Here is a 25,893-nt window from a genome sequence, read left to right as displayed (position 1 = left end):
CTGGGAAGAATGTACAGTCTTACTAAAAAAAAAAAAAGCAAGCATTGTCACACTTCTGCCTTAGGGGGCAGCCACCGGTTGCATGCTTAGATCTAGTGTAGAAAGCAGTTTATATGTTCCCCCAAAGGGAAGTACCCATGCCCTTAGTGAGGACCCTCATGGACTCCTCAGGCACTCATGAAAAGCAGAGAGGGGTAGGGGTGGGAGACAGCAGATTGCCTATCTGTATCCACAACGGCCTGTGGAAAACATGAGACACCATTTTATCTCTGCCCTTCACAACCCTTCCTGACCCTTCCCAAGCCTTCTGAGGAGCCAAACTTGGGTCATGACCCAATACTGGAAAAGGCCAAAAGAGAATGGAGCTTGAAGAGTTTTCTTTTTACCAGGGTAAACCTGTTTTCAAGTTCAGACCAGGACAAAGGTTATAGCAATCTGCTCTGGTTTCAGTAGGAGGAAGCAATCTCCTTAGTATAGGGCCATCATCCAGTTTTGTTTCTGTGGCTTTCAGGTTTGACACTTTGCTTACATCTTCAAGTCTTGATTTACCGTTTACTGCAGTTGGCCAGAAACAGGGATTGTCTTTTAGGCAGGTGTGCAGTCCACCGAATTAAGAGACATCTAACGAAGGTGAAGTATGAACAGATTTTCAAGGTTTTCCAATGTAATTATCATAAGTAGTTTGCTATCCGAATTAAAAAATTGAATGTTTTTCTGGTAGATTTCATCAGTTCATCTTCTTGCAACATTTGACCATTCTTTTTGCTCAGTTGTGTCGTCTGCTGCAGCTTTCTTTGGGGCACATACTAGAACACCCAAATCAACATCAGCTTCTGTTAAACAACTCAAGTTCTTGAAATGAAATCAGCCTTCTATTCACACTGGAAATATTCCACAAGTGAAAACTCTCGTGTAAGAATTAACTGACTTCTAGTCAGTTTTCTAAGGGCTAAAATCTACACACACAAAAATAAAGATTTCCAATGTAAATTTTACTATTTTATTTGTGAAAAAACTACAAGCAGAATTCATAAATAGACATTTCTATTTAAAGCAGGAAAATGATAAAGTGGCTTCTAATAACATAGTCGTGCACATGCCAGTAACAGGAATATATTAACATCTTTTATTTGCTAGACAAAGAGCAGTGTCCAATATAAATTTCCCCAAAACATTTAAGACCTGTGAATTTCTGACCAGTTCACAAAACCACCAACTGACACTTTAGCATGAAGAAAAAAACAAACCTAACAGACTGTCAGCTCTAAAGACGTTACAGAGCAGAAACTTCCAAAAAGCGTTATACAAGCTGTCTTTCTGGGCAAATGAAAAATATAGCTCGTATAATACATTAACAAAAATTCACAAGATAAGATTATGTTTTGACATACTTAACAAGCATTCTCTATTTGTCTCCAACAAACAAAGCTAAGGAAATAATGTAACCATCTTTACACAGTAAATTAAGGTTACAAGTCATACACAAGAACAGAACTGCTTGCGCATTAAAAACTGTTCAGCTCCATTGTCATATTCTAAATGTTGGCTCTTAAACCATTTTCGGTTACATACAAGCAAAGGTTATTATATATTCAGCAATTAATAAATTTTCAATAATTTAAGATACGGTAACTTAAAAAAGTAGACTGAGAATGGTCTTAATAAGGCAGGTGAAACATCTTGGTGGAACTAAACTCACAGAAGCTTCTGCCAATGATTTTGAATATCCAAACTGAAACTCAAAGGTTTCTAATTAAAATATTTTGTGAATCTCAAGATTTTTTTATCTTTTTAAAATTTTTAATGAACTGCATGACTCAAGCAGAGCAGGTTAGGTAAGCCCTGTGCGCGCACGCACGGGTATGAAAAGATTGTGTGGTATCAAAACAAATGGAAACTTGGAAGCATAACACTGTGCTTTTTGTTTTGTTTTGTTTAACCTGCTTTCTGTGCCACTGAATACCAAGTATTTCTGGTCCTCTTTTAATATAAATCTTAATAATCTACACTAGTGTTTTTACTCACTGCCTACTAACTGTAGGGCAAATTGCAAATGCAGAGAGTTACAAGAATTCCATTTCCAGAAGACAAGCGTGAGGGATATCATCAATTTTAGAAATTTAAAGTCTAACGTGCCTACCACCTTACTAATCAACAGATTATGCAACAACAGCTCAAGGACTGGCCCAGTAACATTTGATTGTTTAGATAACTTCCAGTTAGCTGTAGTTTCTACCAAAATGGCAACTTCATACCATATGTTCTAAAGCAATCTTCTCTTTCTTTACCCATCCCCCATTCTCTAATTTATTCTTTAATTTATCATGGAGGCAAAACTGAAAAACCAAGACATTGGCTATGAATTAATTAGCAGCCTATGAGTAGCTGGTTATTCAGCTTTTTCCACTAATCTAGGGGTCCAATCACTTTACATGAAACTAATTTTGAAAAAGTACACAGTGTTTATGAACAAAGTGCATACCAACACTTGTTGGTTCAAAAAGCAGTGCAACCCACTTGAGTTTGGTGGCATTTAAATTTCTTTTAAAAAAGTTAATTAAAAACTTAGCAATTCCTTACACCTCTGGAAAATAAATATGGCTGACTAATTTACCCTCCCTGAGACCCTTAATAAAAGGAACAGTAAAACTTTAGAAGGAATGTCTTTGCAATATCCCACTAATATTAAAATGTGGATTTAAAATTCATAGTCAAATCACTATGTATTATATATTCTGATACATATAGAAAGCATCCGATTTCCTTTGGTTCAGTAATAAACACTTTTAAAAATGTATTTTAAAAGATAAGCATAGCTTATATCCCAGATACAAGCATTATTTGAAAAGAGGGGATCATTGTCCATGCATTTAAGAATAGGACCACAACAACAAATGGCACTGCTTTAAAATCTTTACCTTTGAGAACAGAATTTAAATTATGGTACATTAGTGATCACATTATAGTTTTAATGTAAATGTGAAAGGAACCTTTCCTATTGGCTACTCAAATCAAGCTGTTAATTTTTTTTTTCACTCGTTGCCTCCACTGACAGAAGTTACTTTTATTCGTACCCCAATCAAGTTTTTAACACCAAAACGTGGTGCTTCATTTCAAATCGGCTGCCCTCCAAAAGTCCCTATGATCAAATTAACTTATCAAGTTCCCAAGCTTGAAATGACTGAAGTACTATGAACTCTGAATTTGAAAGTAAAAGTCAAATAGAGGAGAGACCCAAAATCCAAACAAGACAAAATATTATAAAACTGAAGAGGGTGGAATCATATTAGTGGTCTTTGTTTTTTGCCAGACAGTAAGAAAAAGAGTGAAAAGAAACTTAAAAAGAGAGTTATCAAGTTATCCTTATCTTGAGGAAGCAAAAGATCACACACTTGCCATCAGCATGAGCTTTCCCTGCTAATCTGGCTGCTAGTGCTACAGCTATTCACCACTGGAGTTCTTTCCCACAGCAGGGAATTGAGAAATGTCTCCAAACACTGAAAAGCTGAATGTCTGGACTGGATGTGTGTTTGATAACCTTCTTTCAGTAAAATAAACAACAGCAGATTTTAAGAAAGAAAAAAATAATTCTCACATTGAATTGGTAAAGAGGGGAACAAAGGGGAGACATGAGGCAAACAAATTCCAATTACAGAAAACCACCACTGTAATGTCACATGGAAAGTGGAAACAAGTAATTGCTTCCTGTATGGACCAAAATTACAGTTCAGACTGTTTTAAATCCTAAAACTAAGAGACAATTTATAGATTTACCTCAGACATTAGTAGAGGTCTGGAAAATGTATGGAATTCAAGTTACAGAATACCATATTTTCATGAGTGCTTATGTAAGAACAGCAATGTTAAACATGTAACCGTAATTTACATGAATACTTGGCATTCTGGAGCTAGTTTAGTTACTTTTGAATGATCAAAGCCCTCCCCAAACCACTTGTGATTTGTCAGTTATTTCACTGCAAATGCAGGCTACCTGGAGCAGTCTTTAAATTTGAGATCACATTGTTTAAAAAATATATATTTTCATATCGTCCAGTACTCTTTAGACAGATGAGAGAGTCAAGTTCCCACGTGGGTTGGAACATACTTCATGTAAGACTGATTTTAATTTAATTTCAGTACTTTCATAGAAGGGACTGTCCCAGATCTGTAACTGTTCAATGTTGTATTCACTTCACAGTGTATCAAGCACCAGCGTTGCCATGGATTGGTTTCAAATAACCCTTTATATATAATTTTATATTTATATATATATATAGTTATATCAAAATTGATAGTACATAGTATAACTGGAAGAAAGAACTAAACTTAAAAGGATATGCTGAAAGGATGGAGTCTGTGAACACAATAAATAAAAGTCCCCCCCCTACAACCCACCCCACAACAAAACCAAAACCAAAACCAGTTGTAATGTACATGGAAAATTGTGCACAGCAGATTTTTTTTTTTTTTTTTTATAAAAAGTAGATTCAGGAGCACATCCAATTATAAATGATTGTTAGGAAAATCATATAAAACAATGGAATACATAAAAGTGTCAAGAGTAATCGTCAGGGTGCGAAATTCCTTGGTGGCCAGATGCCCATGGCAAGCAGAAATTATCCTGGTAGCGTCAACAAGGGGTCGATGTCCACAGAAGAATCTCCAGGGGTGCAAGCAGCATGGGCAGGTGGAAGATTTGAATTTCATACCCTGATTCATAGTTTTCACAATTCCATGTGCAACTTCAGAACGATTCATCATTTACTGCTGACATGTCGCCCTTTGGCGTTGAGGAACGGGAGGAGCCCTTGTCTGTGCTCTCCGACCCGGAGCTGCTCTGGTTCTGCTGTTCTGACCCTGCACTGGAGGTCACTGTGGATGAGGATGTAGAGGAGGAGCGAGTCTTTTCCTTAAAGTCTGTGATAATGACGGTGACGTTGCCCACAGTTACTGCCAACTGCTGTGCTGTGCTCCTGTCCACGTTTTTCAGCCGGGGCCTGAAAGTGACACCATGGGGAATAGCCTATTAAGTAAGCTATGGATAAAAAACCACTTCTGGCAGAACATCATCAACATACACAGACACTTCACAACACTGTGGCAATGAATCTAAAATTGCCTTCCACCATACCAAAACTTAATACAACCAAGTGTGCTAAGTCACTTTAGCAATAATAGAAGCCAACCATAAATTAGTAAAGCTTCAGATCACTGCAAAACTATTAACTTATCTTTCCTTCATCCTGTTTTGGCTATGTGATATAAACGCTCCTTTATTTTAAACAAAACAAACAGAAGGTTAACAGTTCTGTACTGAGCTTTTTACCCTACCCCTCTCCTAGCCTATAGACCCATGGGTAAAAACCACCCTGGTTGTTGATTATGACTAAGTAAATCAGAGTAGCAATTAACTGTTTTATTCTAGATTCAAAGTACCTTGAGGTGTGATTTGTTTCACTGGTCTTTGTTGTAGTATTTGCTGACTGTATGCTGTTTGCTTCGCTAGGAGGGTCTTTCAGAATATCAGACTTTGGTCTAAAAGAGGGGAGGAGTTTTAAAAAGACATTTAAAAGGAAACTTTGATTCATTTGCAAAATAATATAATGTACTCAGTTACCCAGAACTTACTTTGTTTTCTTGTTGGTATTTTTCTTGGTAACACTAGGACTAATTTCTTTATCTTTCTCAGGTTTTTCTTTGTCTTGCTTTTCAACTTTCTCTTTCTTCTCCTTTTTAGGTGGTGGTGGGGTGGCATACTGTTGTGCCACTTGTTGTGCAACCAACTGAGAATTTATCCGAGGTTTTCTGAAAAGTTCAAGAAAAGATACATCATTATTTGCTTTACAAATATTTCTTCAATCTTTTTTTTTTTGGCCTCTTTATTTCTTAGGTACTTCATTATTGGTATCTGGCAAATCAAAACTGAAACTGTATGCTCCACTGTTATTTCTGCGATATATTGGATAAGTCCACAAAACTTTCTTTTTTTTTTCAAATACAGTTTCTGTACATCTACCTTAAATGATATATACATACACATCCCTGTGGAGTAAAAAAAGTATTTCAGCTAATATAACATGACACTGTCTCTACGAGTGCTGAGAACATTACTTCCTTTGGGCTGTCAAGATTATACTGACTGACAGCTTTCAAATACTCCTGCTTCTGAGGGTTAATCTCATTTTATTAAATGGACACTGGTAATCCCTTGAACAGAAAATGAAATTAGAAGTGTGACATTCACTCCTCAATCTAATTATTCCGACTTGATCTGCTCCCCTGCAGCTCTTGTCAGTGGCACGGACAATGCACATAGAGCAATAAAAGGTAACTGTGGCTCACACTAGCTCCAAGGAAAAGAAGACTGAAAGTCACTATAAAAAAATCTTACACAAGTGATGCATTCACTCATTGTGCCATCAACCATTATGCTGGTGCCAATCTCCAACAGACACTGATTCTTAGCATTATTGTTTACAAATTCAAAGTGGTGCCAGACACTTTACATTATGTATGACCATTCACAGACCCAAATAGGAAAAAGGGAAAGGCATGCCTATGCATTATTTCTATATAATACCAATTTTCTAAGACATTCCCATCTAGACAGATATTTATAATAAGCTCATCCAAGTATGCAAGGTAGGAAAACAAATATCCAAATTGTTCACTAACAAAGTGAGGCAACTGGCTTCCACAACAGTAACTAACATTCACCTTCAGATCCTACAACTCCCACTCTATTCCCCAGGTTGGAGGAGCTGGCCCGGGAAAGTAACTGGACATCAACAGGAGAGTCACTGGTAGAGGATTGGAAAAAAAACAAAAGCAAACTTAGACAAAACAAAACAAACCTTCCTTACTAGATAATCCTGCCATTCTTTGCAAGAAATCAAAAAAGTCAGAATTGCCTCTTCACTTAAGGCTTGCTGACTACTTAAGGATGTTACTGGAGCACCCTTGGCAGTGGGTACGATGTGGCTGACAAGGAAGAGTAGAGAAAGGGACAGATGCAGTTAGGCTAGGAAGCTCTCCAGTTACAAATTTAGGTCCTATTTAGAAGAACACTGGTAAAATCAGCAGGGACCTAATAAAGCCGTGCATTTCAATGCCTTCATTTCCAGTAATCAAAGTCAGTAAACTTCTTGTTCAATTCCACACCAATGTCACATAGCAATTTAAAAGATGTCAATATCAGGTCTAAAATTCAGGTCATTTTTTGGTTTTCAAGATAGCACTTACTTCATGGCATCATCAAGGCTAGTGTAGTGTTGAAGACATTGGCTTCATTCTGGTTATTTCCATGGTACTATGGCTTTGCAAGAAAACCATACAAAGTTGCCATATCTCAAGAAAAAGTTTCCTATTGGGATGCAGAAATAGACCTTGGTTACAGGGATGGCCACACCCTGAAACCCAGTCCTCTGGAAACAGACTTCAGCAGGGATCACACATGGCCAAGAAGCAAAAGGATTGAGATACAGATGTGAAAGCCCTCTGGAAAATGAGGTATACACTTAAGCATCCCTACCGAGGCACATGCAATTTGATGTGAAATGTAATCTTGTTTTTTTCCAGGCTCTAATAGCATTCTAACACATTCTACTCCTTCAAAGAAGTATGACTTTGTTAATACTTAAAAAGGAGATAACACTACAAAACATTTCACAAGCACTCACTGGGGATATGAACAGATCAGCTTCCATAGGGATTACTAACAGGTTTAATCAGAGCTAAAACAAATTCCTATACATAAACCAACACTCAGTTGTCAAAATGAAATCACTGAGTCACCGAGTTAATAATGTGAAGAAACCACTAAATCTTTCTGAAAAACTAGGCCTTGAAATAGGATTTCAATCAAGCCAATATATGTATATATTTTACTCCAGAAATAAGAAACGATAGAGTACCCTAAATACTGACAGAACTGATGTAAACCAGATGACTGGCTCTAGGGAACTCAGGGCCTCATCACCAAGACCCACCCACTCTGAGTTAGAGGTGCCTCTCACTCTAAGCCAACCTACAGAATTTTATGATGTCACTTTTACCATTCTATACAGTAATTGCCTTGATGGCAAAGATTACATCTTAATTACCTGTCACCATGACATTCAGCCCAGTGCTAGGTATTTAGCAAGATTATGTACTGGATGAATAAATGAACACTGCAGAGAAAGACACAAAATGAGGATTGAGAAAATGACACAGACTTGGTAATTAGGAAGTCACAGTTGACTTTTAGGCGAGCAGACCACATATGACCAGGCATACAAAGGTTAAGGGATTGTAGGCTGTCAGGGGATAACTTCTCTTTCAGAATTGTGGTGCTGATGTAAGGGATGCCCTTGGCCATTACCCAAAGCAGGATGTGAGGAAGCTTTCTTTAGGAAAGGAAGTCTTGAATCATGATGTACATTGAAAGAGGAGGAAAACAAAGAGAAAGGGCTAACTCCTGGAGAAAAGTCTCAGAGGTGAAGAGAAAGGACACAATTAACAAAGTCCTAGGGAAAGGAGTGGAGCCACTTTCTTCTGAGACAAGAGAAAAAGAGAAGATAACGATAAATCAACATTTTTTACAAGGAAGATGACAATCTAAGGAGGTTCTCTAGTTAGTTGGCTTCTCCTTTCCCAAGGAAGTAGGAAATAAACTCGCTGTGAGCTAGGATGGGGACTGTGGGCAGAGTTTGGAAATGAGAAATCAGACAGGTATCAGAAACCATGGAGATTAGGAGTGGTGACTGCTTAGGTGGTTAGTAGGCACTAACAGTAGAAAGGAGAGCTGGTGATAAATAGAGAGAAAAGGAAATTACGTGTATCTCACAAATTGTCCTAAATGGCATAAGTGTGGTCTGCTTAAAAGAAGCTCTCTGCTACCCAGAGAACATGCTTATCCAGAATTCCCTACTAAAACCGACTTGACAAGGCTTTTGATATGCTGTGGACAAAAGGTGAGGGTACATGCCCAACTGATTGTTTCCTCCACTGGTGATTCATTCTTAAGACTTTGGAAAAATACTTTCAGAATTCTTCAGCACATACAACACAATCAAGTATCTATAAAACACATCTACCTTGTACAAAACATAAAATTCAGCCATAACTCCTAATACACAGGAGGTATATACACAACTGTGTGAATGAAATGAATGTTTCACTAGAATGGAGAAACAAGTCTTTTGGGATCTGAATATTACCAAGAAAAACAGGCATCTGCTTAAAATAGCTGTGTTGTTTCAAAACGTGTTTTATCTTTCATATGTAGGTCCCCAAGTAGTAACTTCTAATTTTTAAAGCCACTTTGTCCCTTCTCCACAAAAAACCCCTTAATAACAGAGAAGCATTTTTAATTTCAATTATTATAACTGCTTTTCAAATTAGTTTCCTGACAAGTCCCACGGTACTTCTACAGTCAAGGAGGGAAATGGTAGAGAAACTCATCTTGGGGAGGGGAGGGAGGATGTTATAAAGAAAACTATAAGGGTCACCAGTGTGAAACCTCCCCAAAGCTGCTACCATGTCAGAATTGCTCTGCCGGCTTTCACCATCTGCTCCCTATTTATTTATTTCTAGAACTAATACTCTTAACAACTGCGTGTGGACATTTGGACTCTTTCCATAAACCAGTCTCTCTCTCTGCCTTTGAAGGGCACATATTTATGTGTGTGTGTAAAACACTTGGGCCCAGTGTACTAGGGATGAAAAGTCCAGGTCAACCCAGGTTCCAGTTTAGCTAGATTCCTACCTAAGAATCCCTCTGTCGTCCTCATTATCCTTACCATGTGCCTCACTCTGGCAAGCTGGTTGTCCCTAAGGAAAGAGAAAAAGGCAGGGGGAGCTGTCAAGAATGTTTATCTTGCTTTCCAGTGCTTTTGGAACACTCCCTGTAAGGAATAAATCGTTATCATGATATTTAACTGCTGATCCATGAGAAATTGTTCCTTTCCATGAATCCACATTGTTTATCAAAGTCTTGTGTCATAAAGAATACTATGAACGCTTCATTTAATAGACAGAACTTTCAGCATATTATAGTCAATTCTTCAAAATAGAGCTGTCCATGCTTGTCTCTAGAAAAACCTGAGCGTCTGAGTCCTCCAAGATTACCTAAGTTTCCTAATTAATAGATTTTAAATAAGCAATTCATGATATTGTAGAAGTATTAGATCAAAGCTCACGGTTTTATCACTTTTGGGGTTAAGCCTCAAATTTAAACTAACCAACCCAAACAAAAAGTCCCCCTAACTGCTAAGGAAAAAACTTACTTGATCAGAGCTACAAAACAGACAGCTCAGTTCCCTTCAGTCTGGAACCAAACAAGTTCTTCCCATTTCCTCTGAGGCTGTTAATTTTATTACCATTATTATTATTTTTTAAAAATCTTCTGCTTTCTTTTTAAGTTTACTGTTACTATTTCAAGAGTTTACAAATGAAAATCAGTGCAAAACTTCAATAGACATAAGGAAAACAATCCCAATTACATTAAAAAAACTAATATTTCAGAAGAGAGGTTTATTCTACAAAAAGTGAAACACATGATTATCTGGAGACATTCTTAAATTTGAAGATGAATAATTCCAGGGAACGTGAGCATTCAGGAATCAATAAACATGAACACAACCCAAGATACCTTTCTGGTGTACTCATCTACTTTAGGAGGACAGACAAAATCATATTTTTAAGGAGAAATCTCCTCTATATATCCTTCTCTCCCATTTCCCTCTTGTATACTCAGGGGAACCTGAGCGCTTTCTTACTTTTTCATTTATGCCTCCAACTGCCAGCTACCATGAGAAGGCTGCCCCTGCCCCAGTGAAGATGAGTTCCATCTCCCCACAGAAGCATTAAGAAGGAAATAAGAACTGGCAGAATGATCTTTTTCTCAAAGCTCCAGGAAACAGTAAAGAATTGCAGTTAACAGGGCAAGCGCTCGATCAAGCAATAGTCAACTTAAAGATGGTAGGATCTTGTAGAGCTGCTGCTGGTCTCTCCCCCATCCCCACATGAGCTTGGTGTAGAGCTGGTTTGCATTTCCAGTACACATACTAGAGTACATGCATGTCTATGTACTAAGGTACATGTAAGGCATCCTTTAGGAGCCAGCCTCAAAGATCCTATCAGGACACTCACTGCCAGCTTGTCATCACAGAACTTGCCCTGAGCATAGAGACAGCTTGCTCCTCTATGCTCTCCTCAAAAATGCTATAGGAGAACAATCCAATAGCAGTTGCCTGGGGCAAAAGACTGTTGGCTGTGAAGCATATAGGGCAGCACGCTGGATCATGAGCAGACAGCTTCCTAGAGGAAAAGCGACATTCGCATCCATGTAAACAGGGGAATTCCTAGGGCCACACATGCACACCCAAGGCAAGATGCATGTGCAGAAAAGACTGGGGCACACCCTACGCTTTTGCTAGGCTGTTCTCTGGACTCATTCTAAGGTTGACTAAGCTCTCGAGAGCATTTGCACAGACAAAATTGCAAAAACTGGGAAAGGCGTTTTCATTTCTTTTCTCTTTTTTTGGCTAGACCCTGGCATTGAAAGAAATCCTTCTTGTTATAAAACAAGACTTAGACTCAGTGTCTAAATTCCAGAGATAACAATATAAAAATGCCCAGGTTGCAACAAATGATTATGAAGCAGACAAACAGGAAACAGTTCATGCAAAGAAGCAGGATAAAGCTTTAGAAACTATCAACAAGGAAGACCAGACCTGGGATAAAAACTCTTAAAAAATGGTCCTAAATGTACTTGAAGAGTTAAAGGAAAGCATGGAGAAAGAACTAAAGAAAACCAGAAGAAGGAACTAAACAGAGTTGACAACCACAGTAGCAGATTTTAAAAATTTCCTAGAGGGGTTTAACAGCAGACTGGAACTTACAAATGAAATCATACAACCTGAGGAAAAAGAAGAAAAAAAAAAAGAAATGAAGAGGAATCTATAAGACACCATCAAGCATACCAATAAATACATTGTGGGAGCGTCAGAAGGAGAAAACACAGAAAGGGGCAAAGAGAATATCCAAAGAAATAATGGCAGAAAACTTCCCAAATTTAATCAAAGACCTGTGTGGTGGTTTGGAGCTATGCACCCCAGAAAAACACGTTCTTAAACTTAATGGATTCCTGTGGATGTGAACTCACTGTAAGTAGGACCTTTTCATGAGGTTACTTTAGTTAAGATGTGGCACAATACAATCAGATGGGTCTTACTCCTATTACTGGAGTCCTTTATAAGCAGAACAAAATTCAGACAGAGAGAAAACCACACAGGGAACAGTCACAGGCTGAAATCAAGAAACCTAGAAGAGGAGAGGCCAGAAGAGGCTGCCACGTGACAGGATATATTGGTAAGGGCTAAGGATCACCAGCAGCCACATAATGTCAGTCTTTGGGAAGAAAATGTCACCTTGATGAGATCTTGATTTGTACTTCTAGCCTCAAAACTGTGAGCCAAAAATGCTCATTGTTTAAGCCAACCCACTGCATGGTATTTGCTTAAGTAGCCAAGAAAACTAAAACAACCTCAATATGAACTCAATGAACTCTGAACAGGCTAAACCCAGGTAGACCCACACTATGACATATTCTAATTCAACTGTTGAATGCCAAAGACAAAGAGAAATGTGACAGCCGCCAAGAGAAAAGCAATAGGCCAAGGGAGCCTTGATAAGTCTAAGCGTGGATTTCTCATCAGAAACTGTGGAGGCAAGAAGGCAGTGAGGTGACATATCTAAAATACTGAATGTAAAACACTGCCAGTGAAGAACTCTGTATGTGGCAAAACTGTCTTTCAAAATTGAGGGCAAGATTAAAACATTTCCAGATAAACACAAGATAAAGAAGTCTGTCACCACTACACTGGAAAGGCCAATATATCAAAGCCACATGAAGAAAAAAATAACTCTGCCACTACTATTGTATTTTTGGTTGTAACTACAACTTTTCACTTCCTACATGATCTAAAATGCAAATGCATAAAATGTAATAATAAATCAGTGGTTACAGATTCAAAGTATAAACATATAATTTAAAAGGTGGGAGACGGATGGGTATAGGAACATGATTTGTGTACACTATTGAAGTTAAGTTGGTAGCAAAGCAAACAAAATTGTTATATATTCAGGGTATTAAATGAAGCCTCTTGGTAACTAGAAAGAAAATACTGGAGAATATGCAAATTCCAAGACAGAAAGTAGAGTGCGGGATGTCAAGGACTGGAGGCAGGGAGAATGGGGGAGTTAATGCATAATGGGTGTAAGGTTTCTGTTCGGAGAGATGGAACAAATATCAGGTGGTAAGGGTACTCATTGTGAAGGTGATTAACCCCATTAAATGGTATATGTAGTAGTTAGGTTCAAGCATCAACTTGGCCAGGTGATGACGCCCAGCTCTGTTGCTGTGGACTTAAAACATCAGTATGTGAAATTCATTTATGGCTGATTACATTTGTGATAGACTAAGGAGGAGTGCCTTCCATAATGAAGGAGATTTAATTTAATTAGCTGGAGGTTTAAAGAGGTCAGAAGAGAGCTCAGCAGCTCAGCATACCTTAGAGCTCAGACTCAGATGTATGGAGATACAGAAAGCTGTTTGAACTCAGAAGTCAGGAGGGAAGCTCAGCCGACACCCACTGTGTCTTTCAATGTGACAGAGAAAGCTGGAGGAAAGCCAGCTGCTTTTCCTCTGAAGAACTATAAAGTTGTAACTAAATAAATCCCCTTATTAAAAGCCGATTCACCTCTGGTGTGTTGCATTCTGGCAGCTTTAACAAACTAAAACAGCGTGCTTGGGAGTGGTTCAAATACTCACGTATATTTCCACAATTAAAAAAAAGAAAAAAAGAGAGAGAATGACAATTAAATACAATCCATGATCCTGAATTGAACTAATAATGGAGGAGAAAAGGTTCAAATGGACATTGCTAAAATATGAAAAAACTGGGATATAGACCATAAGCTTTATACCAATGTTAAATTGCCTGAACTTGGTAACTGTATTTAAGGTGGTTAAATAAGTGAATATCTTTGGTCTCAAGAAATGCACATGGAATTATTAAGTGTTCAAGAAGCATGAAATATTTTCTCATATATTTAGAAAATAGATATCCAGATGTTAAATGTTAAAAGTTGTTGGATATGGTTATCTGGTTGGGGGGTGCTCTCTGTATGAGTTTTGTATTATTTTTGCAACTGTTTAAGTCTGAAATTATTTCAAAATAAAAAGCTTTAAAAATAGAAGACCAGGCCATCTTCTTACAATTTAGGCAACAAAGAGTAAAAAAGAATCACTAATAAATTCTATCTTTTCTGCGATTACTTCCATCTTTTCATAAAATATTTGTGCATTCTGCCCACTGATGGAATGTCTAAAAACACCCCAAGGTTTTGGAAGCAATCAACTGATCCATCTAAACAAATAAACAAAAAAATAAATGATGCTTTACAATTAACATAGTTCTTTACAACTTACACAATTTTACCTACCAAAATAGATTACACTGCTCTTGAGTTCTTTGTAGATTTTACATAGCCCCCCTCCTTCCTTTGGTAGCCATTTTTTAGCTGAAGAATTAGCACCTTTAGGGATTTATTAACTCCTAAGTAGGTCTTTCTGTTCAGCTTACTCTTTATAGAACCCCATGGTTCTTTATGATAACTCACATACATAATGGTACTGTACTTTAAAGGAGACTTGTCCAACTAAAACGGTCATCCTATACATGTATATCAGGCCAGCTAAGATGGACTGTACTCTACCCAAAAATGACTGGATATTTGTATTTTTGATGCCCCCAAATACATATATCCCAGCTAAGAAAACAAAAGGCATTGTACACAGCAATTATCCAATAATATTCGACAACTAAGAAGTTTTAAAAATGAAATAGTAAGGACAGTAAATCTAACTTCAGAGAAATAGGTCAAACCAAATACGTGCAAATGCTCTATAAATTGCAAAGAAACTTTGCAAAGGTATTTTGTTAAAGACACACTGTGGCTAAATAAATCTGATCCTTGGACCAGTCCATATAAGAAACTGTATTCCAAGTTATAAACAAGCAAATTGCACATACATTTTTGGAATACAATTCATTTTTAAATTAGTGGTGATGTCTATATTTATCTCTAAGACAGTGCTTTCCTTGCCATTATTATTAAAGAACCAATTATCTTAACAGATCACAGGACAAATTTGTCCAGTTGTGGGAAGACAGACAGACACAACAGTTCCAACATAATTCTTCCCTGATGCAGGAAACCTAAGTCCTTGTACTATGTTGCTATTCATAGTGATAAGGTACCTCTCTTTTGGCTTGCTGCTTCAGGTCCATGTCACCATTACTTAAACTAGCTTTGCCACAAAAAGATCAGTACTCAGTACTGTTGCTCTCTTGCCACAAAATGTCAGGCCATGCCACACAACAGGGTAAAAAGGAGCATATGTGACCTTGTGACCCTCACTGAAGCCAACTATCATTAGCATATGGATAATCTAAAACCTCAATTGTCATCTACTTCGCTAGGATCACACTATGCAGGGTATCATTAATTTCCCTCTACTTCACAAACAGAAGGTTTCTAACTTTTCATTTCTCTCCTAACTAGTTTCTCCTCTCTCATGAAAAAAAACTCTTGTCTTCAATTCCTCAAATCCTTTGGCTCATCTTCTTGAACAAGCTACTCGGTAACCCTAAGGGGTCTGAATTCCCATATTAGGGTACTCCTTTCTACCAGTATTAATATGCATTCCTGACTCAGGAATATCACTGAGCTCTGTACAAGAGAACTAAAATTTCCCCCAAAATGTGACTCAAACTATCAAACTAAAAAAAAGCCCAAGTCATTCCTTTTCCCCCACCTGCGATTCTATCACCTTCACAGATACAGGGGAAACAGGGTAGTACAAAGGAAAGATGATAGACTTTGGAGTTAAAGACACCCCTTGGACTTTATTCAGGTTCTGCTACTGAGCTTAGACAAACTGCTTGAAATGAGAATGGAGCCACACTCAATTTAATAAACGTAAAGTCAAGATCAAATGAGGTAAAAGCTCACTTAGCACCTATCATAGTACCTTATACATACATGTAGATGTTCAACAAAATAATTCCCCTTTAAAAATAATATAAACATCTCAAAGCAGTACCTTCTCAGCAGTAACTTGTGTCTACCACTACCACTCAGATACTGGGAAGCAAATGGAAAGATTTACACGTGAAAGAAGTTGGTAAGCCTTGCTCTGGGAAATGGTTCTACAGATCTAAATCCTTCACATATGTTAGTGTCCTAGAGTTTATTATGCTGTCTAGCAGCAATAGCAGCAGTGAGGATCCTCATCAACATAGCTGCCAATTTCTCTGCACATTTCAGAGAGAATTTTGCTTTTGCAGACATTCCTTTTAAAAGAAGATGCCTTAAGTGAGGAGGGACAACAGATTTCAATTGTGCATATACACAGTATTTCACAAACTCTTACCAGAACCAGCGTGGTTAGGAAGAAGTGGCTCCAATCTATTTGAAACTGCACATTCTGAAATGTTCTACCCTAGATTAAAATTGTCATTTGAATATTCAAATATATCTTATGCCCTGAAAGTACACATTTTTAAGAAATACCTGGGCACCAGTTAAGGGCAGACACTATTGCTTTTCTGCAACTCAGGAACATATATTCAATAAGTAAAAAGATCTATAACTGGTTCAGAGTCTTGAAAATAAACACCTACCTAATAAACCTGGATGGCAACAATAGATACCTTGAGTCCACTGGTTCTCAAAGTGTGGTCCTGGGAACCCCAAGCCCCCTTCAGGAGTGTCTATGAGATCACAACTTTCTTCATAATAATTCTAAGACACTCCCTGTCTTTTTCACTCTCAGTCTCTTCATGAGTTTTCCAAAGGCTACACAACATGTGAAGACTGCTTTGACAGCTAATGAAATGTAGGCTTGTCTATTCCTGCATTTTAAACATTTATTTTAATTTGATATATAAAATATCTACAGATATAATCAACACAAACACAAACTCCTTAAGGTCCCTATTAACTTAAAAGAGTGGAAGGAATCCTCTGACCAAAATGCTTGAGAATTGCTACCCTAACATCATGCCAAGTATTTTGTTATGTAAGTTTGCTTGATCACAGGCAAAGAATGGGACTTTTTTAAGATGGCAATTTAACAAAAACTTGAATTCTTTCTCAGCAAAACTTTAAAAGATGAACATGAGAAGCAACATCACCTGCAATTACAGGTTAAGAAAACACTTTGAATATAAAGAAAACATTTTAAGTTACTAAACTCTAGAACGAATTTCAAGATGTGGGCTTCCTTTCATTTCTTCTCCCCTGTGGTGCCTACAGCCATAGAATTTTATTGTGTCATTCAAACATTTAAGTAAATACCCCATAAATCTCCCACAACATTTCTCCAAACACCAACTCCATTGACATATTAGCTAGAATTGTGTAAAGAAAAATGTTTCCTAAATGATTTTTAAGTGGGCCTTCTTTGAAGACACCAACTTTTTGGTACCTCCATTCCATTATTTTCAGCATAAACTGTATTCTACAGTAAAAACTTCAATTTTTCTTTTTTTTAAGGCTCTTTTGCTTGCTGAGGATTTGGGTTCAGCAGTATTTTAGGGTCATAATGCTCATATTCAAAAGGTTTGATGAGACATGCCACAATAGATTTCAGTGGCCCAGATCTCTGGTGAGGGTCCTTTGCTTTCATGAGGTCCTTCCAGTCATACATGCTTGAACACAAGTTTGTAACAAGTGATACATCTTTGTTTTCTTTATTTATTTTGGAACCCTAACACTGTGACTTTGGACAAATTACAGAATCTCTCAAACCTCAATTTTCTCACTGGTAAAAAGAGATTAAAATAGAGTAAAGGGTCTCTAACCTCAGAATTTATAGTCAATATTTAATAAAAAAAACTGAACAAAGTATATGTTGTGAGGTGTATGCAAATTAGCAGCCTAAGCTCTGTTTTAGCTCATTTAGTTTTTTTTTTTTTTTTAACAGTCAGGAATAAATGTCATTAGTTAATCTACAAACTATGCTGCTGGTTTAGGTTTAGTGAATTGGATATGACCTCTCCCTCAAAAAGAAAAAACAAGAAAGAGAAAAAGAAAAAAAGACAATTATTTTATAAATCCTGTTAGTGATGAAAATGAATTAGAGAAGTCAACGATCTCTACGCAAATAATAGTTTCAGATGCAAATAAACTTGAGGAATCAAGGCTCTCTTTTCAAGAAATACTATGCTATAAAGCATTCCAATCTGCTCTGCAAATTACTTTATAGCTGTCAAAAAGCCCATTTAAAATTTTTTCTTATTTATGAAACATAACCACATACAAACACAAACATTCTAACCATATGATCAGTACATTCTTGCTACATAATCAATAATTTACAATATCATCATAGTTGTATATTCATCATGATTATTTCTTAGAACATTTGCATCAATTCAGAAAAAGAAATAAAAAGAAAACAGAAAAAAATTCATATAAACCATACCCCTTATTCCTCCCTTTCATTGATCACTAGCGTTTCAATCTACTAAATTTATTTTAACATTTGTTCCTCCTATTATATATTTATTTTTAATCCATATGTTTTACTCGTCTGTTGATAAGGTAGATAAAAGGAGCATCAGACACAAGGTTTTCACAATCACACAGTCATACTGCAAAAACTATTTCATTATACAATCAATCATCTTCAAGAAACATGGCTACTGGAACACAGCTCTACATTTTCAGGCAGTTCCCTCCAGCCTCTACAATACACCTTAACTAAAAAGGTGACATCTATATTATGCATAAGAATAACCTCCAGGGTAACCTCTCCACTCTGTTGGCAATCTCTCAGCCACTGACACTTCATTTTGTCTCATTTCGCTATTATCCCTTTTGTTTGAGAAGGTTTTCTCAATCCCTTGACGCTGAGTCCCAGCTCATTCTAGGATTTCTGTTCCATGTTGCCAGGAAGGTCCACACCCCTAGGAGTCATGTTCCACATAGAGAGGGGGAGGGCAGCGAGTTTGCTTGTTGTGCTGGCTGAGAGAGAGAGAGGCCACATCTGAACCAACAGAAGAGGTTCTCTTGGGGGTGATTTTTACGCCTAATTTTAAGTAGGCTTAGCCTATCCTCTGTGGGCTTAAGTTTCATATGAACAACCCCCAAGACTGGGGGCTCAGGCTATTGCTTTCGTTGTCTCCACTACTTGTGAGAATATCAAGAATTCTCCACTTGTATTTTTGAAGTTGAATTTTCCCCCCTTTCTCACCATTCCGCCAAGGGGATTTTGCAAATACGTTTTTATTCACTGTGCAAATCACTCTGGGATTTATTGGGACATCACTCTGGACAAGCCTACAAAATCTCATGCCCTACTCAAGGTTCCAAGTACCATGGTGTTCAATTACACTGTCCACATAAATTATATTAGGAAATGCACTAGTCAAAATATAAATTTTGTACCAAATAAACATTAAAAAGCCAATTTTTAATGCATTTAACTATTTTGAAATTACCATTCATATTCTAAAGGTAGGCACTTACAAAATATACCAAAAAAATACTATTCTTAGAAGCAGAAACAGCTATTAGATAATTCAAAGAAATTTAGGATCTAACAAATATTTAGTCACTTAATTTCTTCTATAAAATTAAAGAGTTGTAGTAAGCTAATTTAATCTGTAAGAGTTTCCTCAGTTCCAATCTCTAAAACAAAACAAAAAACTTGAGTACTCAATCAAACAAACCAGTTCTGACAAGCTAGCTCTTGGTCAAATTATCATGCTATAATGGGTTTCCTAAATTACTGGCAATCATTCTTTCTAGAAGCCCACTATCACTTCAGAAGATCTCAACCTCACCATTACTGATATTCTGGGCCTGACAATTCTTTGTTATGGAGGGCTGTCCTGTATATTGTAGATGTTTGGAAGCATCCTAGGCTTTCACCCATTTGGTGCCAGTAGTACCCTTTCCCAAGATGCATCAACCAAAAATGTCTCCAGACATTGCCAAACATTCCCTAGGGGGCAAAATCATCTCCACGTGAGAACCAGATGTCTACTACTGTCTACCAGCATATGACAGGAATATTTACTAATATGGAAAAGCAGCCCAGAACAAATATCATCTCTGCCTTCAAACATATTATCAAAAGATACCTGCCTGAAACACCTGTGAAGAGTTAAATACCATAGTTGGTGAGAATTATAGGAGGGTAGAACTTACTTAGGGAGAAGAATCCTAAGAACTATGTATGTACTGATACCCATGTTATCATGTTATGAAGTTGGATGACCACTCTTCTCAAATATTTTGCAATACTTCTATTAAATGAAGTTCTGTTCTGCTAGAACAGAGATATGCCCACTATAAAAATAGATCGTTTACATTGTATAAACACGACATCTTTGGTCATTCTATCTATAGTTAGGCATTAACACATTTGGCCTGGGAAAATATCAAACACTGAGATTTAAGTAACGTTATTTTTAACACATAGCACTTTAACTAGGTTAAGGTAAACTTACTTTGTGTTTACAATACCATGAAACCAGTCTCATTAATCATCAAACAGACCCCCTGAGAGACCGTCTCAACACAATTACAATGCCAATAATTATAACACCATCTATACTTCAGGCATTTCAGCTTTAATTATGGTCTCTATTTCTTTTGGCTCTCTAGTAAGGGAAGGAAAATGTTGGGGTGTCTTTATTATTTCAAATGGTTGAAAAGTTAAAAAGTGAAGACTTTGAAACCACCATTATCCATGAGATAGAGACACTAATTCTGAGTATGAGAATTTCTTCAACTCAGTAAACAAGATTTTGTTTTGCTGGAGCAGTAGCGAAAAGACAGAAACTGGGAACGAATTCATGTACCAACTTAAACACTACAGTAGATCTTTCAATAAAGTGTTGGTCATATTTATTATATACATTGATGAACCATCTCCCAGAATAAATTTTTTAAAAATTAAAAAAATTTTTTAAACATTACAACATACAAACATGAACACTTTTACCATATGATCGTTCCATTCTTGGTATATATAATCAATAACTCACAATATCATCACATAGTTGTATATTCGTCACCATGATCAATTTCTTAGAACACTTGCATCAATTAAGAAAAAGAAATAAAAGAAAAAAGAAGAAAACTCATGCATACCATACCCCTTACCTCTCCCTTTCATCAAGTGCTAGTATTTCCATCTACCCAATATAGAGAATAAATTTTTTTTAAACCCAGAAAATTAGAATTATTTAGATTAAAATAGAAACCTGAAGACAAGAATATTTTCAGATTCACTGTCAACAATCATCTACTACAGCTGAACACATCCAATTTGGCACTGTATCTTAGCACCTAAGAAATCAATCATGCCTATATACAAGTATCAAAACTCATTTTAGCTAAGGAAATCACTTGTCAGAAAAAAATTGTTTTAGAATATACCCTTTAAACTGTGAAGAACCAAATAAAGTGAAGTTTAAGATATTACATTAACAAGTATTTCTATATAAAAACTTTTGCATGCTCCCCATCCCATTATTTTTTTTGCCCAAGCAAAATTCTCCAAAGAACCTTCCTAGCAAGTAAGCATGGTGAAATGATGCTAAGTGAATGTTATCAGAATGAGTGTTGTCTAATGTCCTCCGCATCAAGCACATGTTCAGAATACCCTCCTGGGGTTACTCAAAGACCCTCTGCCCAGGGCCTCATTCTTCACAAGCCAAGAAGGCCCCAGAACACTGCAACTACATGAGGAAAGACCCTCAAACCTATTCTATCCCCTCTTCTACATCTTCATTGCCTTCCTCTATCCTAGTTCAAGACCTAAACACCTTTTCCCATAATGTCCTCTCTGGTCATTTTTGATCATCCCTCTATTCTACATGATACTATGAGAACAACAGTCCTAAACAGCAAATTAATTGCTTGCTGCTCTGTTTAAAACCTCTATTACTCCCAGTTGCTTACAGAATTAGATCTAAACTCCCTAGCTTGGCGTACAGAAATTCTTCAAATTAGTTCACTTTCTTAACCAGCTCGTTTTTCCTCCATCTCCCAGAGACGATTATATATGGTAGCTCCAGCTACACTGGCACTTTATCTCACTGTGCCAGTATGAATCTGTTGTGGGCCCCAGAAAAGCAAAGTTTTTAAATCCTCATTCAATATTGCTGGCTGGAAGAGCATTTTTTGGTGGTTGTTGTTGTTGTTAATATTTCTATCGATAAAACAACATACAAACACAAACATTCCATACATGGTGTACAATCAATGGCTCACAATATCATCACATAGTTTTTTGTATTCATCACTATGATCAGGTTTTAGAACATCTGCATCATCCCAGAGAAAGAAATAAAAACAAAAAAACTCATACATTGGGTGGGAGCGTTTTGATTGTTTCCATGGAGATGTGACCCATTCAATTGTGGGTGGTAACTTTTGATCAGATCGGTTCCATGGAGATGTGTCTCACCCTTTCAAGGCAGGGTTGCTTACTGGAGCCCTTTAAGAGGGAATCATTCTGGAAAAAACTACAGAGCACACACAGCCAGAGATCTTAAGAGATGAAAGAGGAGAACAGCCCAAGGAGAGCTTCACAAAACAAGAAACCTGGAGAGAAAGCTAGCAGATATCACCATCTTTACCATGTGCCTTTCCAGTTAAGAGAAAGTCCTGAACATAATCAGCCTTCTTGAACTAAGGTATCTTTCCCTGGATGTATTAGATTGGACATTTCTATAGCCTTGCTTAAATTCAGACATTTCCACAGCCGCAGAACATGTAAACCTGCAACCTTATTAAATTACCCCTTCAAAAAGCCATTCTGTTTCTGGTATATTCGCATTCCAGTCACTTGCAAACAGAACACTTACCTTGTTTAGAGAATACCTTTTACCACTTGCTGTATTTGCTCACCTCACCTGCTAATCCCTTAGCTTCTGAAATAACTTTCCCCATACTTCATCTGCAAAACTGATATATACATAAAAAAACAAAAAAACAAAAAACTGATACATACTTTAAGACCCTCCTCAAACGCCACTTCTTTTCCCATTTCCCCTGGCGAGTCTGTGGCCTGGTCTTCATGGTTCCCAAACCACTTGACATACCTCTACTACTTAATACTCTACATTATAATTTATCACCCTATTTACCTATCTCTCCCTATTAGATTATGACTATCTCTCAGGTAGTACTGAGCTTTTTAATGTTCCCTGATAGCAGTTTAGTAACTGCTGGCTGGAAGAACATCCTGTGTATAAAATGCTGAAGACAGGAGAAACTATATTAGCAGGCAACATAACATAAGTTATTTACACAACTCTGTGCCTCAAAACTCAGCTCTTTAGGGGCACTGTATAATTCATCTTTTATAATGCCATTTCCCTTGCACCTAGCACACAGTAGATTCTCAGTGAATATAACATCTACCCCATAGAAAGGACCGCTCCCAGTTTAAAAAAGAGGAAGAAGTAATAAAAAATTAACAGGTAATAAATGCTTCCTCTTGGCATTGTTAAGCATTTACATATATCATCTCACAATCCTCAAAACTTCTTGACTTTATTGAAAGAATCAAAAGTTAAAGGTCCACGAATAATTATAAAGCAGAGCAGGTAGAGTTTTTCACCTAAGATTTTGTTCTTTCTACTAAACCACACTGCCTACCCAATGACTCTTGGGATTTCACCAGCTGCAAGAAGGAAGGGAGATGAACTAAAGCCAGTGAAAATCAGGAAAATAGTATGCTATTTTTTAAAAAAAGAGTTCTCAAGAATAGATGGTCAATAATATTTAAAAAGCAAAATAAAGGTCACTGAAGACTCAGAAAAAGTCTCAATCTGGCAGTAAAGGAGGTATTCTTCCAAAAATAGAATATTTCTTTTTCAACTCCTTCATTAGATTCCACCATCCTTTAACCCCTTCTCCTTTGCTCCTATCTTAAATATCTCAACTACTTAAACATATCCCACCTATACTCAAAATAGCACATGTATGAAAAAGCAGACTTATATTCTGTTCTCAAGTACTTATATTTGCGTATCTAAGACCAAGGAAGTAGGACAAAATTCTTAAGAAGACAAAGTCTAAATCCTTCAGGAATGCCCTTTTCTGTTCTTCAAATTAAAAAAGATCTATGGGTAGTAACAACTGAGTCTCAAAAGCATGTCACAATTAATAATAGTGCTTACTTAACCTTAGAGAAACCACATTATCCTAAGAGTAAATATTGTGGCATCAAGTAGGATTCTCACATTCCTGGCAAGATCTCAGATTATACAGATTTATCTAAATCCTCAGCTATTAAAAGGGATATTTGGATAAGCTAGGGTGATCCTAAATTGCATACATACAACTATTTGTGTGGATATTAATCATTCTGATACAAGAAATTTTCAATTTGGTATTTTACTCTAAATTCAATATTTGCATTCTGACATCAAAATAATTCATTTCTCATGTCTTGTCAAAAGTTTCCAACAAAGTCAGGTTTCTATATGATCCATAAAAGACTGAAATGCTATTGTTTGAATAGAAAATGATTTTATTCCTTTTAAATTTAACTGCTGCCAACTAAATTTCTTCAAAGATTTCTAGAAAATTTAGTTTCGCTATTTTGCAAAGACAACATAAATTTCTCAAATGCTTCTTCAGAAGTTTGGAAAAAATTTTAATGTTTTATTTTTAACTAATTTTAGACTTACAGAAAAGTTACAAAAACACAGTTCCCATATATACAGTAACATCAACCTCAGCGTACAGTATCAAGAGGTTTGGGGTTTTATTACTGGTGATGTTAACCATGATCACATCATCATAGGTGGTCTCTGCCTAGTTTTCCCACTTTTAAGTTACTATCATTTTAAAAAGTAGCTTAGATACTCTGTGATTATACAAATAGGCAGTTTCTCCCGAAACTTTTGCCCAATGATTTTAGCATCCAAAGGGTACATTTTTGTCTGCAAAAATTACTATTGTAAGTTTTTGTCTAATGGTGATTTTCCAATTCCCCCTTTCCTTCACATTTATTAACTGGAATTCTTTGGAAAGTTAAGAGTTGTTCCTTCTCCCCCATTTATTTATGTATTCATTTTTTCTATTTGTATTGACTAATGGCTATTTATTTTATTGTACAGGTTAAAATCCAATACTATATCTTGTTGTTCAAATTGTTCCAGCTTTGGTCATTAGCAGCTTCTCCTTCAGTTGGTTCACTCTTGTTTTTTCAACAAGTTCCCATGCCTTTTTTTTCAAACCTTATTCTTTGGGCTTTTTTATATTTCTAAAGCATTGTACCCCAAGAAAACTATACAGACCAGTTATAAAGCAAATGAAATATTCTAACTAATTAATTACACATACAAAGTGATAAACCACCTGTACCTTAATCCAATTAGCCCTATATTCCACACTGCATACTATTAGGAAAAGATGATTGACACTTACGCAAACGGGGGCTCTGGATATCATGAGTATACATTTTCTCAGTTTTAAGCAAGATTAATTTACATTGCTAATCTAATACCTATACTAATAGAAAACTGATGGGTTCTAAAGACATACCTGATAATCAAACAGGTGGTGGCAAAAAGAAAAACCAGGAAGAAAATTAACAGTGAATTATACCGAGTATTCTCTTACACATAAAATATATTATTTTCTGGGATACTGGGAGGGAAAGGGAAAAAACTCAGACTCTGATATTAAAGATATTTTGTCCAGGAATAAGCAAGGGCACATGTTCCAAAGTACAGCAAAGAGCCTATAGAGAAAAGCAATAAAGAAACCATTTCTTTTTATTTAACCTGGTCATCTCAGTAGCTTTAT

The 25,893-nt window shown here is 36.7% G+C and overlaps 1 protein-coding gene across 2 annotated transcripts in view; it reads right to left on the bottom strand.

Moving 5' to 3' along the window:
• Nucleotides 1–986: 986 nt before the first annotated feature.
• Nucleotides 987–25,893, bottom strand: part of RYBP (RING1 and YY1 binding protein) — a 105,673-nt gene continuing 80,766 nt past the window's right edge. For both annotated transcript variants that reach the window (XM_077128695.1, XM_077128696.1), the window contains 3 exons: nucleotides 5,629–5,805; nucleotides 5,437–5,535; nucleotides 987–4,997 (listed from right to left, as the gene is read on the bottom strand). In XM_077128695.1, coding sequence (XP_076984810.1) covers nucleotides 4,745–4,997; nucleotides 5,437–5,535; nucleotides 5,629–5,805 — 529 coding nt within the window. In that variant the 3' untranslated portion in view covers nucleotides 987–4,744. The remainder of the gene's footprint in view (nucleotides 4,998–5,436; nucleotides 5,536–5,628; nucleotides 5,806–25,893) is intronic.

This window comes from Tamandua tetradactyla, chromosome 15, assembly GCF_023851605.1.
Source record: "Tamandua tetradactyla isolate mTamTet1 chromosome 15, mTamTet1.pri, whole genome shotgun sequence".
NCBI classification, from domain to species: Eukaryota; Metazoa; Chordata; class Mammalia; order Pilosa; family Myrmecophagidae; genus Tamandua; species Tamandua tetradactyla.
The sequence above is the reverse complement of the archived record's forward strand: the minus strand, read 5'-3'. Positions and strand labels throughout refer to the sequence as shown.